This window comes from Ciconia boyciana, chromosome 7, assembly GCF_034638445.1.
Source record: "Ciconia boyciana chromosome 7, ASM3463844v1, whole genome shotgun sequence".
NCBI lineage: Eukaryota > Metazoa > Chordata > Aves > Ciconiiformes > Ciconiidae > Ciconia > Ciconia boyciana.
In genome coordinates this window covers 25,265,743-25,286,254 of record NC_132940.1, presented here as the reverse complement: position 1 = coordinate 25,286,254, position 20,512 = coordinate 25,265,743, and the positions used below count along the sequence as shown (strand labels likewise).

Genomic DNA, 20,512 nt, shown 5'->3' with positions numbered 1-20,512 from the left:
GCAGTTTTACAAGTGTGATGTTTTACTCCTTTCATACTCATAACATTATTACTCTCTCATGCCACCCTGCATGCTGGAAATGATCTCCTATTTCTTTTGAGTCACACACCCTCCCTTAGCTTAGCTTCCTCCACATCTTTCCTTAAAAGCCATTTCTTCAGCAACAATTTCCAGTTCTGCTACCCCCACTGGTGTGTCTTCATCTGAATGCCACTGGCCAGAGAGGACCTAAATTTAACCACCTGGGCACAGTATTTACGCACATACAGCTTTTGCTCGAGGCTAGATAGGTGTCAAATGGGTATCTCATTTGACAACTTGCTTAGGTAAGACACGGGTTACATTATCCTTGTGTCAATGTTCTGTTACGGCAGGGAGCAGCTGCAAATTTGGGTAGTGTTCTTGCAGCATCCGATTGTTGGCCATATGATGTTCAGTTTTTATTTATAAGCATTCCCAGTAGTTGGGACAAAGGGCACTTTTTTCTTGCTGTTGTTAAAACATTGATAATACTCTTAAAGATCTCCACAAACTGAAAAAAACTTAAAGTTTAGCCAGTAGTACAAGCTTATGAGCTTATTTCTAATTCAATGTATACCATAATTGAAAATTATGTTGATTATAGGGAAGTCCCAGACTGGAGCTAAGTTATCTTGGTGATAGCATCTTATCTTTTCTGCTGCTTACCTTGTTAATGGCGGACTAGCACGCTTTAGCTTTGGAGTCAGAAGACTGAAGTCCACAACGTGCTTTTTCTGCAGAGGGCCTTCCTCTTCAGAACTCACTCTCCACTTTGGCCACCAAAACTTAAGCCTCTTTGTCTTCAGGTTTAAGGCACATACTTGTTTTGGTGAAAGGCTCATTTTTTCATTTTGCCAGATAATACACTTCTGCAACTCATTTATTGATGTGCCACGGAAACACAAAGGTGTTTGTGTTCTGGCTGAAGTTACACACGTCATAAAGTTTACCAGCTCATTCTAACATAAGAAGTGGTGTGTTACCGTTTTTGTTCCATGTGATTTATGTTGTTTTCTATCTTTCATTTCGTATGCATTAGCAGAGATAAAGTATGTGTTTTCCTCATCTACATGCCTTTCAGAAGTAGGCTGGAACTGATCACTTGCCCTACATTTTAGTAATCTATGACCCTCCTTAAAGTCATCCCTGTTTCTTCCTAGTGCAAACTGGGAAGCATTCTGCCGCCCTGCCAGCTTTCTTAAAATGGCAAAAGCAGCTGGATCTAACGGTCTTCTGAAGGCAATACTGTGTTTTGGATGTGTATTGTGCTTTTTATGCTATCCATTTTCTAGGCTTTCACTGGTTAGATATCAGTGAATACAGAGGAGCAGATTTTGTGAACCACTAGCAGATGTTCGCTGTTGCTAGTTTTATGAGTCTTGTAGAACAGCAGGAACAGGCTATGTGCAAAACATTTTTTTTGTGATTTTGCCATCTCATACTGTTCTCACAGCACTGTCTCGGTAATGATATGATAAAGCTTGGGAGGTAAGCTTAGATTGCAGGGGCCTTCAGAAAGCCAGACCTGTAAAGTGCAGTTTGTTTTCAAAAGCCTGTGGCTGAGACAGATGGGTTAGCTGGAAATATGTCATTTACAATATATTCAAATGCTTGACCTCTTATTCAGGTATTAGTTGTTATGACATGGATGCTGAATGTTTAAACTGCCTCACAGTTTGTTTCATTCAGATGTAAGCTATGATACCTTTGTGTGAAAAGCTAATTTTGGATTAAATTATCATGTTAGCATGATTTATTTGATTTTTGTAACACCTTATTGTACAGAGGAGAAAATGATCACAGAACAGTTTCACATAAAAAGCAAGAGTACTAGAATCTGTAAATTTCAAACATTTCCTTCAAATAATGCCTTACTTGAAACCCGGCCCATGTTTTGGTAGGGAGTGTATCAATACGGTAATTTACTGTCCTCTCTTGAGCTAACAAGTCACTTGGTTGAAATGGTTTTGTAGTCAAATACATGTTGTGGGCAGAAGAAGAGATGTTTAATACAGAATCAGCCTTGCTCTGTGATCTGAACAGAAATGAATTATCATGGGCACAGACAGCATAGGGACGGAGCAAGGCTGAGTTGGTGATAGCACTAGCTTTACTTTGACTTAGTAATATATCCATCTACAGAGGCCACACCTCTTTCTTTCCTCCATCTCTGTTGCCAATGGATATGTAGCTTATAGGGGTTATCTGAGTATACATGTATTAACTGTGACTGTAGGCAGAACAGCAACTGTGAGATAAAAGATTATTCTTAATACTGGAAAGCCAAAGCATGCAAAACATTTGAAATATCGGAACTGAGAATGTTTGCACAATACTAATTCAGCCCTTTTGTGTCTACACATTAAAATCTGTTATAACACAAACACAGATTGAAGACAAAATAAGAATAAGACAATCTTAATAAAAGCATTAACTAATTCTGCAGTACTTGATTTTGCAACCTTAAGCTATTAGTTTGGCATAGATACTTGGACATAGTTTTCCTTGGTTTTGTTGTTGTTGTTTTTTGTTTGCTTTTTAAAGAGCAAAGAGGGGGCTAAAAATAAAATTTAAAAAAAAACAAAACCCCATGAAAATTATATCATCCTCTAGGTAAAGCAGTAGTGGAGGGAGTGAGTTGTGCAGTTTTCTGATACCTGCTGCAGTCATGGAGCAGGTAAAAGCCAGAACTGAGGGTCCTAGTGCCGGCTGTGCGGGAGAACGTGATCTGCTGCACACAGGTTCTTCTGCCCTTCTCTCCCCACTGGCTTTATGCTAATCTGCTCCCTTTCTCTCCTGCTTTCATTTGCTTGCACAGTCCAGCAAGAGGGAATAATCCGAGACAGATATCTAAGGGGGAGAAACTGGGACAAGAACAGTTGGGAGAAGACTGTGAGTGGGGAGAAGGGAAGTTAAGATGAATGAAGGAGGCAAACAGAGACTTCAACGTTTAAGATGTTAAAGTCTGAGCTATATGGCAAGTGACTGGAAAGAGGGAGACAATACTAGGAAATTTCACAGGTGACAGTACAAAAATCTTTTACTAACAAACATTACCTCCTTCTCTACACAACTAGAAAACAAGCTTGAAAGTTCAAAAATTCATTAGGTCGCAGCTGATAAAATTTGAGAACATTTATTGCATTATCTAATTCAGCTCATGCAAGATTGCTCCTTATAATGTGGTTTCCTGTGCATTATCAAATCTAGTTCTAAAGCAATTGAAATTAGAACCCCTGAAAAACAATTTTAATAGTTTGATGTCTCAGAAATTCTATGCATTTTTCCACTTTAAATGTTCTCTTTGTTAATTTCTTTTTTACTTCTCCTAATTCCTATCATTTTTAATCTGTTCAGCAATTGCTATCTATGCAGGTTCTTAGAGTCCTTTTAGCTATATACATACTATTACCACATCTGCACCAGACACTTAATCGTAGCAAGGCTAATGTATGCATATCTTAACTCTTTCAGGACACGTCTGAAGTAAAAGACTTTTTTGATTTTACGAAGAAATCAGTAAGTTCAGTAAGAACAGGTCCAGAGGATATTGGAGCTTACCATGACTTAAATTCATGGTCTACTGTCGTGGTTTAGCCCCAGCTGGCAACTAAGCACCACGCAGCTGCTCGCTCACTCCCCCCCGGTGGGATGGGGGAGAGAATCAGAAGAGCAAAAGTAAGAAAACTCGAGGGTTGAGATAAAGACAGTTTAATAGGGAAAGCAAAAGCCGCGCACGCAAGCAAAGCAAAGCAAGGAATTCCTTCACTACTTCCCATGGGCAGGCAGGTGTTCAGCCATCTCCAGGAAAACAGGGCTCCATCACGCGTAGTGGTTACTTGGGAAGACAAACGCCATCACTCCAGATGTCCCCCCTTCCTTCTTCTTCCCCAGCTTTATATACTGAGCATGACATCATATGGTATGGAACAGCCCTTTGGTCAGTTTGGATCAACTGTCCTGGCTGTGTCCCCTCCCAGCTTCTTCTGCACCTGGCAGAGCACGGGAAGCTGAAAAGTCCTTGACTAGTGCAGCAACAACTCAAACATCTCTGTATTATCAACACTGTTTTCAGCACAAATCCAAAACATAGCCCCATACCAGTCACTATAAAGAAAATTAACTCTGTCTCAGCTGAAACCAGGACATCTGCCTTCTGCTAATTTGTGATTTTTTTTCTCCCATTTCCATGGAAGTCTTAATTATCCTTCAGTCTTTAAAGTGAATAAAACTGAATGCAATCCAGTTGCAATAGGAGTCAGTTTAGTGATATGCTTTGTTGTCCTATAATATGTACATCCCAAATAACATTGCACAAAAACGTAATGTAGGTTGCTTGTGCTGAGTGGCCAGTATGTTCCTCCTGTTACCCAATGCAGTCAGTGATACGTCTCGCTGCTCACTACTGCCTTGTGCACAGCCCCTTCTTGCCCTACCGGTGACACCTGAAGCTGCTTAGAGGCAGTGTTTACCTCTCTCTTCACTTTTTCCTTTGCAAGGGACCTACCTCTGACGTGGGCTTGTTGCAGCAATAATGTTCTTGAATCTGCAGATTCCATACTATTTCCAGAAGCTGAGGTTCAAGGATCGGGAGTATGGGAAAGTTCACATTAGTGTTATTTCTGCTATTCTTGTTTTGAGTAAAAATAATCTCCCATTTCCATGAGCATTTCATAAATTCACCATTATTATTATTACTTTGCATAACAATGACATAGTTCTGCTTTCCTAGAATGTAAGCAATAGTAAATATTCTATACATTTTATGGATAAGGGTTTCAGCAGTACTCTATTTATTCAGCTGAGAATAGCAATTTTGTGGATGAATAATTTTTGATAGCATTTCTGTTCTCATGACGTTAACCAGATGCTTGAAGAAGGACTGACTCCATAGCGTGATGTAAGACTTACTCCCAGAGTGATGCCACCAATGTTCGTGTTTGCTTTACAGGTTGATGACCAAATGAAGTTGCTTCAGAACTGTTGGAGTGAACTCTTAATTCTAGATCACATTTACCGGCAAGTGGTACACGGGAAAGAAGGCTCCATCCTTCTGGTTACCAGGCAACAAGTGAGTATATGGGCTCAGAGAAGTATTGATGGCTTTTTGATAATCATTTTCAAAATAGCAGGAGTTTAACTAGGTCAGAAGCACTCCTGTGTTCTCAGAGATTCTCCACAAATAATGTAGATAAAATGACTTGTGCACTCTGTTCCTAGTCTGCTGATTACAGTTAAACTTATAAAAGCAGATATAATCATAAGCACTTTGCTTTTCAAATATACTTGTATACTTCAGTGATTGAAAAATAGCAGATGAGAAGTGTTTCTCGAGAAGTTGTATTTCCTTGGGGCTAAAATGGTTTCTGACAGCAGCAACAACAAAACTCCCAAACCTGATGCTTTAGGTCTAAGCAATTATAGCTTATTTTCCCTCAGAATTGTGGTTTACTCAAAAGAAACACTAGCTGGGTCAGAAACCTAGAGAAACTGCAGCTACTACCTCAGAAATGTCTTGCTTTTAGAGAAGTATGCGCATGTGTGAGAAACGGGGGAGCTGAGATATCTAATCCCAGGAAAACTATTCAGTCCATATAAATGCAGGTATTGTTTCAGGAGCTGTCTCAGGGTATGCACCCTGCAGTTTTTGCACAGCTTTCCACGGGTTAATTTTCTTCAGGTGTCAGATGCTCCCAAAATGCAAGAGCAGTAATGTGTCAAATATTAGGAAAACTGTGAGAAAACCCAAAGGAAATAGAAAGTTTTGTCTCCCTCATACTTTCCAAAGCACAAAGAACTTGACAGTAAAATAAGAACCTTATTCCTAAGCTTCTTATTCTGGTTTTAACAGAAGAAAAATCACAGTATCAAAGAGAAGCAAAGTGCACATTATGTTCCTGATTCAAAGTGAAAACAAACGATGGCCCATTGGTATTTAAGTGGCTGCAAACTGAACTGCGTCATTTTATACACACATGGGAAAGAGCTCCTTTTTCTAAGATACATCATTTATGTCTGCATGTTGTGGAATCTGCTTACAGCTTTAGTTATAATTTTAAAACTGTAGCCATTTCTTAACACTAAGAACAAGTGTTTATAGGAATCAGAAGGAGAAAAAACTGTTTGCATTTATGATTAAAAGGTATACAGCAGAAGGGAGAAATGATCAACTTGTCCAAGAAAAGAAGTGGGCAAATTCAAATTCTAGCTGTGGAACTGACTCCTGCACCTTTGTGGCAAGTCACTAACCTATCTGAGATAAAGTTATACTCCCTAATTATATGAGCAAAAATTAGTTTCATTACTCTTGGTTTATATTGGTGCTATTGAGAAAATGACTGATCCCCTTTCCATTGCATCATCTGCAAAACATGGACAATTGTACCAGCAATTATTTTATTTACCACACAGGGTGCTTGCTTATTCCTTTGTTTAGAAAACCATAAGTATATTGACAGTTTTCTGTTTCTGAGAGAACTGCTAAATTAGTGTCTCATTTGTTATGTGATTATCTAGTTTTTAGAGGTACTGAGTGCCTAAGTCCCACTGAAATCATTAGAGACATCTAAATACCCTTAAATCCTAGCCATTGTCCCCATTTTTCCACAGTAATAATTCTTACCTCATTAGCCACTTTTTTCTTGAAAAAACCCCCCAACTGTGCATGATCTCAAGGCAAAGCAGAGCATTTCATCACTGTTGGACAACAGGTAACAGGATGCTTATTAAATATACTGCTTCCAAACCATCAGCTGGTTTTGGAAGTTGTATATTTCCAGGCAGAATTATAGTCTCCAACTAAATTAAAACCTGGCTAAATTGGACTGATTGCATCTGGTTTTGCCTCAGGTTTGTCAAATAGGTTTAATACATCCTCCTTTCAACCCAATGTTGCTTTCCTATGCCAAAGGTTGTCATTTTGAAGTTCGGTGCAAGCACCCCCAGAGTCTCCCATCATCTGTACATTCCTCTTCACACTTGGGCTGCTCGGAGAGCAAGGAGCCATATTACGAGAACACCAAACAAGAACGCTACAGTCAGTCCCTTTCCTTATGGATGGAGTCCTTGCCATTTCACGCTTGCTAACGGCTAGAGAAGATACTCCCATGTATGCACCACAGATTCTCCTTGAGAAATAGGGAGACACCAGACCTGAAAAAAACACGCAGTTTCTGGCTGCTGTTTTTGAAACTGGAAAGAGTCTGAAATCTACATGTAATGCCACTGTATTGTCCTGCTATCATTCAGCTCCGGTCACTGTCATCCTAGATTAAAAGCCAGATTGCTCACAGGACTGGGCGCAGCTGCACGGACTGCGCCTGCTCTCGCTGGGCTGTGCGTGGCATGCATGCTCACGGAAAGACTGCCGGTAGTTGAGATATTACAGAAATGCCACTACTATGCCAGTATGCGAGTTGTATGCAATTTGTCATTCAAAAGCATTTACTCTAAAACATCATCTAGTTAAATGACTTTCATGGGTGAAAATCATTCATTGAAGAACCTCTTTTATTTAGATGGACAAAGTTGGGTGAGCTAAGCAGAAGGTTTAAAATATCTAGAATTGCCAGAGCCACAAATCTTAAAATCATAGAATAATCCAGGCTGGAAGGGATTTTAAGGAGTCTCTAGTCCAACACCATGCTCAAACCAGGTTTCTCAGGGCTTTGTCCAGTTGGGCTTTGAAGGCCCCCAAGGATGGAAACTGCACAACATCCCTGCGCAGCCAGCACCACGGCCTGATCATCTTCATGGGGAGAAAGTTTTTCCTTAGTTCTGGTCTAAATTTCTTTTTGTTCGACTTATACCCAATGCTGGTCACTCTCCTCCTCCTTGAGCCCTGCTACAAAGCACAGAGCCTGGAAGACCTTGTTAGTAAAGACTGAGGCAAAGGCAGCACTGAGTAACCTCAGCCTGGTCTGCGTTTGCTGCCACTAAATCACCAGCTGAATCCAGCAGCAGTCCCACATTTCCCTTGTTCATCCCCTAACGAGCAATTTGACATCCCTTGCAAGTCTCAGCTCTAGCTGAACACTGGCTTTTTTAGCGTCATCCCTACCTGCCTGGCCAGTGCTTCCAAATTACTTGTTCCGAGCCATTCCTGGCTTCAGCTGCTGTATACTGCCTTTTTGCATTGTAGCTCAGTTGTGAGTTAGTTGTTTAGCTAAGCTGATCCAATACAACTGCTTCTTTTCCTAAGTGTCAAGACGGACCATCTTGGCAGCATCAACCCAGTCTGTTGTCATTCTAAGACACAATGCCAGTTCAAATGTATTTATGAAAGGACAATTATGACTGTGTCTGTCTCCTCTGTATTAACTGTAAAATAATTCTGGAAAGCCACACTTCCAGACCCAGGCATTATGAGTCTTTGCTATTGCACTAAATGCTGCACCCTTTCTGGTTGGTGCCCTGATCCTTTCAGTTCCTCCAGTAGAGAAAGGGAAATAACCATGCCACCATCTCATAAAAATTAATTGATTAAGGTGTGGAAAGCACTCTGACACTTCTGATGAAAAGTGCTGTAGATATTTTTATTTACTGCTACCAGCAAAGCACTATGAGCAAAATTACAGTCAATCATCTGGCTTTCAAAGATATTAACTTTAAACTGAGGACCTGAGCTAGGTAGCCTACTTTATTGCCTGAGAGATCATGATTATTGTCACAAGTTAGCAAATTTAAGACCTCAGAAGCCTCACTCCTTGCTTTCCTTAATATATCCCTCCATAAAAGCTACTCATAAACACAGTCCTTTTTACAATCACAATCAAGGAGGAAGCTGTAAGGGGGGAACTTATCACCACTTAATTACAACATACCTGCTTTCTCCACTTGGGCTGCATGGCCTCTCTTCCTCAGACACAAAAGTCAAACTTCATCCAGCTCCCCAGGGCCATACCACTGTCAGTTCTATACTAGGTGTCTAAAATGGGATAGTAGTTAGAAGCACACTCAATAATTTTCAAACGCATTGGCTCAAAACCCATTACCTTAGGGCATTCCTATCACATTTCCATACATCTGCATTTCCCTCAAGCCATTGGCTTATGAGTTTTACCCAGTGTCAATCCACTGTGCTCACTTTGATGGGGAAAAAGTGCAGTCAGCAACAAAGTAGTAAGCATTGTCCCTCGCACAAAAAAAGACTGTGTTTTATTTTATTTTGTTATTTATTTGGAGTTTCATAAATGAAGCTCTTTTGTGTGTATGTGTTTCAAGAAAGCACTTTTTTCAGATCATTACAATTCCTCAGCAGTTCCTCAGAAACAAGTTCCTCCCTATGCTGCACACTTCATTTTCTGCACTAAGTACTGCCCCTCAGCAGTAGCAATTACCATTTCAAAAGGAAATAAAGTAGCACAAATGCATTTTACAACTCTCCAAATTTCATAATAGAAAACAGCTAAGGAGTGATTTGCAATGTGGTGGTTAATTGTAAATCATTGCCAATATGCTCTCCACACACCAAGTTTCGTAGGCTTGCCATGCGGCATGTAATTTTACCAGACCATTTCTAATTATAGAACTTTAATTCCTCCAACTTGAGCACTTTCCTTTTGTATCTCCTACACCAGTAATACACTGCCAGCTTCCAAGATCCAGCACACCCAGGGTATCTACTAAAGCTCTGTACAGAATGTCATTGTTCATGCATTTTCATGCAGCAGTCAACACACAACACATGAATTGTAGCCTTGGCTGCCCAGACGCAAGCTGCTCATTTTGTTCATACCTACACTCTACTCACTGTTGCCAAATCTTCCCTCTGCTGAGTTTGGTCAAAGCCTTTCAGATTAAAAATGTTGTCCAAAAACGTGCCTAAATCTCAGATTTTTTTGAGATTGTTGAAACTACAGATTTAGTTAAAGTCACCACATAAATACATCTTTCCACCTGGATTTGTATTCTAAAGCATAGCACCAGAGAAGAGCATGAGAGATAACCAAGATCTTGACAGTGTTGTGTTTTGAAGCAAATCAAAATTTAACTTCAATTTAGATCAGAATTTTGTGGCTTGAACCTCTCCCTAGGTGGGATACTTTGTGGATCTTTCAGCTGTACCTTATTGAAAGGTGGTGATGTGTGGCCTGGGGAATTTTCTGTGGCAATGTAAGCTCTGTTAGACTCACCTGCTTGCAAAGAAGGCTTCTACTATCCCAGTGTAGCTGTATTTGCTGAGACCTTTGGAGAATCTGTTTGTCTAGGGAACAGACTTGCAAGTTCAAGGAAGGATCACGTTGCCACTGAAAAGGTTCTCAAGAGGCAGCAGAACTTTCGAACTGTGGGCTACAGGTGACTCTATCACAAAGAAAGATCACCCTTGCAGAAGTATCACTGTTGTACAAAAAGTTACAAGAGTGCTAGACGAAGGAGTGTCTTTGAAGGACAAGAGAAAGGAGCTGGCAAAAAAAGTAGATAAGGAGATAGACTGTTTTGTTCATGCTAAGAAATTACTAAAAATATATACACTAGTCATAGGTATAGAAAGCTAATGGCTATCTAGTAGAAAGCTATTACTTCTTGTGTTCTTGGAAATTAGTCATTTTTATTTTATATATATACATATTTTTTTCCCATTAGATTTGTGATTGCAGTCAGTGAGGCTTCATAGTTGTAGCTGGCAGAAAAGAGGTATTGGCATTTGGGGGCTAAATCTAGAAGTCCTTACATAGGCAAACAAACACAGGATTTGATTCAAGGTGGATACAAATGAGGTCAAGCAATCATTATTTTGCTGTTCAGTGTAGTATTTGTTCTCTTGTATCCAGGCTTGCACAGTTCCTGACTCTAGTGCTTTCTGCCTAAAGGAAAAGAAAACAAGGTTGTGCTAGTTGTTAAAAGTGCCTCATGCCTTATGAAGATATTATGCTAGCTGCTTTTTGGGGCTGAACTAGATGTTCTCGGTTAAACTAGGTAAAACACATCAAAATTCAGTTATAATCATGAAGTGCCAAATTCAGTTTTGTCCAAATATTCATTAAACATTTTGAGCCTTCCAAGTAGCTATGGCCACACCTGTGAACAAACTGATCCCAATTTACATTTGCTTTGCTATGTTGCCATGAAACCACCATAGCACTATGGTTTTAAGTCTAAAATTCCAGTTCCAGTAAAAAGTCATGGAAAGGGCACCCAACGTGAATCCTTGCACGCCAGAACTGTTCCATTTCCCACATGCTAACTCTGTTGTGTTTATAGGAAACACATTTCTTTTGTATTCTGTACACATTGCTCCCATAAAGAGAACAAAAGCTATTTGCCTGGAGTCTGGCAGCATTTCTTCAAGGCTGCTAGTCCTCCATACAAGTCCCATACTAGTGAACTAATTTCTCCATATAAATTCACATAAAGTCCCATATTTGATTTTAAGCTTGCCCAACATGAGAGACAAGTTGTTCAGAGACCCAACTCAAAGCAGAAAGCACCACGTCAGTCTGTCCCAGCTGCCTGTTGGAGTAGTGATACTGATGGGATTTAAAGTGAGCACATCCAGTCTTCCATTGGTGGGAAAGGATTTAAAATAGTAGAGTAGAAATTTGTGTAAGATAAGAGGGTAATAAGGGGAAATGAACTTACATAGTTAAAAGCTCCTGAAGAAACAGTCTGAGTTAGCACAGCCCTTGTGATGTTATCTAAACATTCACAGAAAATTTTCAGTGATGGTCTGTCTTCCAATGAAGTCTATGGATATTCAAATTCAGCAGTGATTCCATATCACCTCATCTCTATATAAAAAACACAAAGTGCATTGCAGCACTTTGCTAAAGAAGTGGATTCTCTTGTACTCTAGGTTAGCTATGTTCTGCACATTACTTTAATGTCTTCATACTAATAATTTGAAGAACCCAATAGTCACATTACTAGAGTAGAAAACGTAATGGTACTGATTAAAATAGCTATCTGCATGAAACTTAACAATACTTCTATTATTATGTGTTTTATAACGTAAATATGTCTACTATAAATAAATCTATATACGATCAACTACAGGGTATAGAATTTTTCCAGTCTCAATGTACTAGTTTTTCTGAAACTGAGTTAGACAAAGTAAACGCAGTACTTTGGAGTGTTACTATTTGCATATTAGAGCTAATTAGCAAGCACAATAACATCATCCTAGGGGAAAGGTCCACTGGCAACTTAATTCATTATCTTCTATTATTGTGTATCATGTTAAAATGACAAGCATCTTATGCTGTATAAGTCATCACAATTTTAATTAATATATCCAAACCTGATATAAGCATATCTGCTGGTTTTGTCTGTGCTGAGTCCTCCTCAATTTTTGTATATAGGTGCCTCTTCAAAGTGTTTTGCCATGTTCATTTGCTTAGAAACGTAACACAAATACTGCTTTAAATGTTTTTAATGAAAGTATTAATTATATGAAAAGCTCAAAATGAGTTTAATAAGCACCGTAGCTGCCACTGAAATATATATTTCAGGATAGAGTGGAAGAGTAATTATGGTTGTGATAGGAAATTAACATGCTTGCTATATACTGTGCTGAATGCATCCCTCTGAGAGAAAGGCTCACCCACCCGCATAGCCAGCTCCCAGGCTCTCAGCAGGGTCGGGACCTCAAAAGCCAGGGCAGACCACTGCGGGCCGCTCCCCAGGCTGTCTGGGCAGTTTGCAACTGAGGAGGGAGCGGTGGGGGAGCAGCCCCCCGTCAGCGGCAGCCAGCTGTGCTGGCCAGGGTTGCACAGAGCAGAGCTGGAGGAGCGGGGTGGTCCCTTTGCTGCACCCAGGCACCCACTGCCTCCTTTGCCTTTGTGCCCCAAACACACAGTGACCTAATTTATTACATTAAACATGAAATCAATCTTTCACTAACTTGAGCTACCTTCGTCTGCTAGAACATTTGTTCATTATACAGGTACTGTATACAGCCACGGCAGGGGCTTTATTCCTTACTTGCACAATTCCAGTTCTGGCTGAAAGGAATGTCATTCAGTACCTGGTAACAGCCATCAACAAGTAAAATCACTCTAATCCTGTATTCTGGAGACTGTTGCAAGCTCGCTGAAGCATTGAAAATGGATGGTACAGTTCCACACAGCATTTCCACATGCCGTATGACCCCACTGCCAGATCCTACAAATCAAACACAATTTAATTTTAGAAGAAGGAAGGAACCTGATTCCACCATTAAATGTTAGGCTCCATTTTGTGGGCACAGAGAGGAGTCAATACCAGAGGCCACCACCTGACTTCACCAGAAAGTTTCCGCCTGAGCCCAGTGAAACCAGGGATTTGGCTTCAAGAATCATTCATTACCATGATAAATCATTTGCAAAACAAAAAAGCACAAGTGCTCCCTGCATTTCTGGCCTTCAGCCTCAGCATTTATTTAGCCCAGGGTATAGTTTCGTATTGTAAAAAATGTTTGTCTTTTGTTCTGCCTCAAACAATATCTCACTGTGTTAAACGAGACCTTCATGTGAGGAAAAACCTGCAGAATTAGTCACTTCCATCTCTCTCACCTCTCTGTTTATCAGTTGAGAAATTATTAGATAGCTGAATACGTAAATGCTGCTGAACTCCAAGTACTTTACTGTGATGTATTGTTTTAAAGTAGAATTTTCATAAACATTCAGCACTGGCCTAAACCGCTTTCACTGACATGAAAGGGATTTGGACTTTTAAGTCGCTCTCAACTGTATCAGGAAAAGGATTTAGAAAAAATACACAGTATTGCTGTGTCTTTCTGCAGTCCCATTTAAGTTATGACCCTCTTACCAATGCTATCAGCTTTTTTATTTCTTTTCCTTTGCTGCTAGTGCTTCTGTACTGCCCTGCCCTCTCGCAGAGCCTGCAGCCTCATCCGCCCAGACCTTACCACTGCAGCACAGGGAGCAGGGAAGGCCAGCAGCAGACTCGGTGGGAACTGTAAGAGGTAGCCTTGAGAAATGCTGAGGAGAGAGGTATGACATGAATGCTGCCTGTCCAAGGGACTTACGCACTTTTTTCTACTTGGGATTCCCAGTTGGAAGTTCCCTCCTAGAGTTAAGCACTAAGCACATCCTTCCTCTCCAAACCAAGCCAAAGGTCCCCTGCTTTCTGCCCAATACTCCTGATCAGAAGATATCCACAAGGTGTGCCAGATTTACCTGAAGAAACTTGATATTTCTCACTTTCAGAAAGATGCCCCAATTGCCAGGCTATAGCCTTACTTATTTCATGCACTCTTTGGACCGGAGATTTGACCCCAGATTTCCCACATCTTGGTCGCTCCAGCCACTGGCCTGCTACCAAATCCCACCTTTGGTATTTTTGCTGCCTTAGGCGGATGAAAGCCACGTAGTCCATAGATCTAAAAAGAGCTGCAGCGTGAGCTGGACACACAGTTACCACTGTCATGACATGGGTAGTCCCGGCCATGCCTAGACTACCCAAAGGGCTGGTGGAAGTTTGGCACCCAAAGGGCTGGTGGAAGATGGAGCTGTGAGGACTTTAAGCACAAAGTTAGGTGGCAGCAGAGCAGAGGTTTTAAGTATCTAATTATAGATTTAGGCACTTCAGTTAGCATATGGTATACTACAGCACAGCCTGCAGCGTAGCATGCATAGCAATGTCCATACTAACCTTAAACATGCCAGTTTAAGCACCGGAATGGCAAGAACAGGCAGGACTCTAATAAATTATTCAGTGCTGTTCTGCCTGCATTGCTTTGGTACCAAGCTAACCCAGTTAAGCCTCTATCATTACTTTTTCATCATTACTATATTCATCATGCAAGATAGCACTGTGTACCGGTACACAAGGAGTTCACACCTCCATTTGTCATGCAGCTGTAACTTTATGCCCAACATTTTACTTCTGAATTAGGTAATGTGGAAGCTTCACCAAAGCTTCTGTTCTCAAAAATGCCAGTCAACATACCAGCTTCAATGTCAAAATCAACTGTGAAATGGAATACTACTAATTGGGAAGCAAGAATAATTTATTTCAGTTGTGGATTTGATTTTACCAAATGAAACTAATGGTACAATATAAAGTAAATGCGAAGACTTCCATATGCAATTAAGCATTTTGCTCAAGGTCCAGGCTGTTTTAATCTTTGTCTTTTAAAAGCATTTTTAAGCATGAATTGGAAGGTAGAAGAATTAATACACCTTTTAGTATAAATTTCTGCATACTGGACCAAGCAAGCAGGACAGCATACTCTTTAATGTGACCACTTTTTCAGAATAGACATTAACGGAGGCTTTTTCATGCACAGTTGATTTTGTATAAACTGATTGACACCTTTGGGGGTCGTCTTCCCACTGACTCATAATTTTGCTCACTCTTGAAAAAAGCCTTCTGCACACCCAGTATTCTCTAGTTAAAGCTGAAAATTCAACTCATCATATTTACACAATAAAAAAAATCCATTCTGCGTTGTTTTTAATTGCAAATCCTACTCAAGGGACCAATTCTCCTGCTTAGGAGGCAGCCCTGTGCCTTCTACTAGAGAACCAACTGCAGTCAATTATGGTAATGAAATGTCAATAAATATAAAAATTTAATACAGCCTGCTCTTGGTGAGTGGCAGATGAGGACTTGCCTCCCAGACAAATTTGCTGGTGCTGCAAATATTAAATGCACCTGAAAGAGTAGTAGGTTGCCTGAGAGCTCTCCAGTAGAGGGATGGTGGGAGATCCAGGCATCTACTGGGTTTTTCCATTATGGCATAATCGCTGCACTAAGGCCACTGATATTCTTGACATCCAGACATCTTAACTTCTTATTATGAAGTGAATAGCATATTTCCCCCACTAACTGGAACCTCAGTGAGGGATTTTGAGCTTTTTTCCCCCCTTGACAATTACAAAAGGGAAATTAAGTTGTGAAAGTTGATAGTTATATGTGACCAGTTTCTCAATATGAAGTAATTGTATCATGTCACTATATTAACCTGCTCTTTGAGTAAAAAGTATTTGAGGTATGTTACTTTACTATTATTATTATTTATATAAGTATATATACTTATATATAAAGAAATATACATGTGTGTATATATATATAGAGAGAGAGAAATAACAGATGAACTAGAAACTAGTTTATGAAAGATGGTTTGGCTGGGATTTCCAAAGACTAGATTCTAGTTTTTTCACAGATTTCTTTGGCCCTGAGTAAGTGATTTAATGTCACTACTTCAGTTCTCCCAGGTGTAAAAGAGAGCAATAAAACCTACCTCACAGGATACTTAAGCATAATCCATTGACTTAATTGAAACATAAGCACAACTTTAAATGCTTTACAGAGTTGGAGCAGTGTTATTCTTAACATCCATACAAAAAGTGTAACTTCATTTTTCTTGTACAGTTGCCTTCAATCAATGTCTTGGGAGCACTAAGAGTACATAGAAATAAAATGTCTTATTAAAAGTCAGTAACCTATTGATTATATTAAGGTCATCACTAGGAGAAGTCATTTTTAGTTCCTTTCGATCATCTATCTATCTTTCCTGGCTGAAATTTTGTCAGGTTTAAAGTCTTTCAGGTTTTTTCTTGCTGTACTGCTGTTTATACTTGAGGAAAATCAATTTGATAGTTTTAAAATAAAAAAAAACCCCACATATTTCAAAATACATGTTCCTTAACAGTTATTAAAAAACCCCCAGATTTTAAGGGATCAGTGCCTGGACAAACAAAATTTTGCAGTATCGGTCTGTTTCCTCTGATGATACCTGGCTGTTCTTTATTAACTACTTTATTATGGGAGACCTTAAAGGTGGGATTAGAGCACCGATACCTTTAAACACATCATTAACCCAAAGTATGCACTTACCACTGTGCTTAGTCTTAGTTTAGAGCCAGACTTCACTTACATGTGCTTACATGAAGTATGGTTAGTAATTTCCCTGTTGTTATGGAGGCTCCTAAAAGGTGTTTTTAATATTAGAGCGGCCAGGCAAGAAAATAATTTTTTAAAATGCATCAATAACCCGTTTAGATCTCAACCAGTTGGCCAGGAGCAGTTCAACACAGGAGCAAGCAACACACCTGGCCATTTTCATGGGACAGTGGCACTTGTAGGGGATATGTAACACTCTGATGAAAACAGGGCTGAGCTGAAGGCATTTCAGCGGAAGCAGTTGCTCACATCACCCCGGTTCCCGACACACCAGCTACACCCTGCTCTATGCTGCTGTCGCTGCACTGGAGCTGCCCAGCCTCACAGCCGCCAGCCCTCTCTCGGAGCCAGCTCACCCCGGCCCCAGCCCCTGCGCCTCACCTTCACATCACGGCGTTCCCGTAGGCCGCGGTACCCGAGCAGTCCTCCACCGGTCACCATCCCATGAAAAAGCGTGCACATCTTCAGAGTGGCAGAGGCTGGTACGGCCATCTGCATGGAAACGTCCCCTTAACGGGACTGGCATTAGCCAGAAAAGTTTCAGCATGTGAGCAGTGGGGAGGTTGCTCGAGATTCAAGGATCGCCCAGGGATGTGTCAGCTATGACAGGCTTTAAGTATACTTTGCTTGTGCATATTACCTTTTTTAACATGGTGTATTAATTCCAGCTTTCTGTTGGATCTCTATATACAAGCGTTACTTAGGAAAGCTCATAGACAGGTCAGCCTCCCCCAAAAACAAATGGGCATCACGACAAGGGCAGCAGACCCCCAGGGCAGTCCTGCTTTTTTCTATGCCCCAGAGAAAGTAATTGCATGCCCTGCGGTTGCTGCCGGGACAATGCAAGTGCAGCTGGCCTTTGTCAGGCACCTGCCTGCTCCTCCTTCACTAGCAGGGGAGGACTCACCAGAACAAGTCCATTGGAACCAACTCCAACAAATACCAGAGGTTTGTGTAGCTAAGGAGAACAGAAACCGCCCGCACAATACCTCTGTTTCCTGTGGGAATACACCGACATTTCTGGGCTTGAATAGAGGTTTCTGGCCAAGTTATGGACACTAGACTGCTTCCCGTGAATACCATTATGTTCCTCTGGACTAATACATGCAGTGTAGGCACAAAGCTCACTTCATCAGTCTTTCTTCACAGGATCATACAATTACAATGAGAACAAGAGACACCAAATGAATAAAACAAACTGATATGGGGACAGCTACCAGTGTCATAAGCAGTTGTCATATATAAAGCTTCTAAAAAAAGCTAATACAGACAAACCAGCATTCACACTGATGTGACATACCATTAAGATATATAGTTTAATAATATTTTCAATATATACTGTTGTCCTAAAATAGGTTTATAAATAAAATCATCTTGACTTGATAACTTCATTAAATTGAGAGTGATTCTTTTATCCAGGAGTATCACGGTTGTATGTGATTGCTTGAAATGTCCTAAAGTGGTTCTGCAGGCGTGACAACCAGACAGAAATACAATTCTCTTTTACAGGTGGATTATTCCGTAATAGCATCGCAAGCTGGAGCCACCCTCAACAGTCTTATGAGCCATGCACAAGAACTAGTAGCAAAGCTTCGTTCCCTGCAGTTTGATCTACGAGAATTTGTATGTCTCAAATTCCTGGTGCTGTTTAGTTTAGGTAGGTACACTCTACTTTTCATACCTTACTTAATAGTGTTATTATTTTTTTCTGAAAACATTGAAATATTTTGCTTTTCTTAATGTTTTCCTGAAAAACATGATTTTGAAATATATTTAATGAGGTTCACAGTAATCTGAGAACTATTTTTTAATTATCACTTGCAGGAAAATTATGTAGAAGGATTAAAAGTGGGTTTCTATGGAAATTACTCCTAAAACCCATGGAATTTAAGAGAGTATTACAAGTTCTCTGTATTTCTGTATGTGATTTCTGAATATTCCAGAACAAGGATAAAATTCTATTAGAAATTCTAGAGAACAGTGGAAAACACAGATTACCATGTTTTTCTATATTATTGAATATAGTTATGTAAAACAGATGGAGTGGGGATATGATTGAAATATCCCTCTTTTTCAAAGGCATCTGTGGTAAGTATAAACAATCTTCTTTGCATATGATGGTTGTCACATCGTAATCCATAAATCAGGAATGTATCTCATAGTTTTTAAAAAGTGAAAGGAACTCTTAAAGTGCAAATTAATTATAATAGCTTTATGACAGATCTGGCTAGGAAATAACCTTTAAAGGGAAGATTGTTTTGTACTGGTGGAGAGGACATAGAATGGGAAAGATATCTACACAAGACAAATTAGTTAAATCAGTGCCCTCCAATGAATCAGTCAAGAAAAATCACCAGTGCCAGGAATAAAAAAAATGGAGATGGATTCCTATTGACTTCATAGGAACAGATTTTTCAGGTTTGCACTTTGTTGACTTAATAAAGCTGGTCTAAATAAACTTTAGCCAAGTGAACTTTTATTTACTGGCAGACAGTTGAAAGGAGAGACTTAAAAACATAAATAAGGTCAGATCCAGCCATACTTCCATAGCCAAAACTCCCGGTTTACTCAAAAGGTATTTTGTCTACAAAGAGAGTGAACGGTTGAGCCAAGCACAACAATGAAAGAAATATCAGCAGTGGTGACATTTAGCAATGTTTTTCTTTAATTTACAGTTTTAAAAAAAATCTTTTGTAAAGGAATAAAATTCTACAAATAAATTATTATAATGCAATTGCAATCAGACTAAAAGGAACAGTTTTGGTTACACTGTAAAGCGTCAATTGCTGTCTTAAATATGTCCCTGCATGTGGTGTTTATAGAATTTGAACCTGCTTTGGAAAATTTTAGATGAAACTCTCTAAATACAGGGAGCATAAAAGATCAATACTTCAGAGGTATAGGACACAGAATATGTAGGAAAAAAAATAATTATTTTAAAAATTAGAATGATGCTAACAGAATCGACTGTTATGAAGTTTGTACATTCTGAATCCTAGGAAGAGATGATAGATTTACCTGGTAACTATTAACATTTTGTAATCAGGGCTTCGTCACTTTCCACGTCTTAGATTCAGAGAAGAAAAAGGAAGCCACCTGTTGCAGAAATTATGTTTTATGAATTAATCTAATGAATAACAAGAATTCAGATTTCCTAATTCCTAATAAGCAGGTTCTTCAGTCATTAGACAGTGGCACAGAAACGTCTAAAGAGCCTGTAGCTTTCCTCTGATTGAATGTTTAGAGAATTCATCTCAGTTCAGTGATATTTTAAATCAGCTGAATAAGCAAAGTGCCTTTGGAAAATTCTCACATTTAGGTGGCCTTTTTGTTTGATCACTTTCATCACCTCTTCAAGTACTTTGCATTGATTTAAGAATCTTTCTTACATCTTTAGCTCTTCTAATTGTGCCAGGTAGCGTGCTCAACTTCTGAAGCTGTTGGGCAGGAATACCTTGCAAGCTTGTACCGAGGCAGGTTATCCAGTTTTTCTCTCATTTATGCTACTATAAAAATAGCTAATTCTGCTGCTAATAGGAGCCTTGTAGTCACATCACTTACATATAAAAGTGATGTAGCTAAGGAAAGTTCAACACCTTTGAAACCGATTAGTTCATTATTTAGCATACTGCATAATTCAATT

The 20,512-nt window shown here is 39.7% G+C and overlaps 1 protein-coding gene across 1 annotated transcript in view; it reads left to right on the top strand.

Annotated features, from left to right (window-relative positions):
- Positions 1-20,512, top strand: part of NR5A2 (nuclear receptor subfamily 5 group A member 2) — an 86,457-nt gene that overhangs the window by 39,782 nt on the left and 26,163 nt on the right. Inside the window, exons 5-6 of the mRNA XM_072867387.1 lie at positions 4,973-5,092; positions 18,379-18,526. Coding sequence (XP_072723488.1) covers positions 4,973-5,092; positions 18,379-18,526 — 268 coding nt within the window. The remainder of the gene's footprint in view (positions 1-4,972; positions 5,093-18,378; positions 18,527-20,512) is intronic.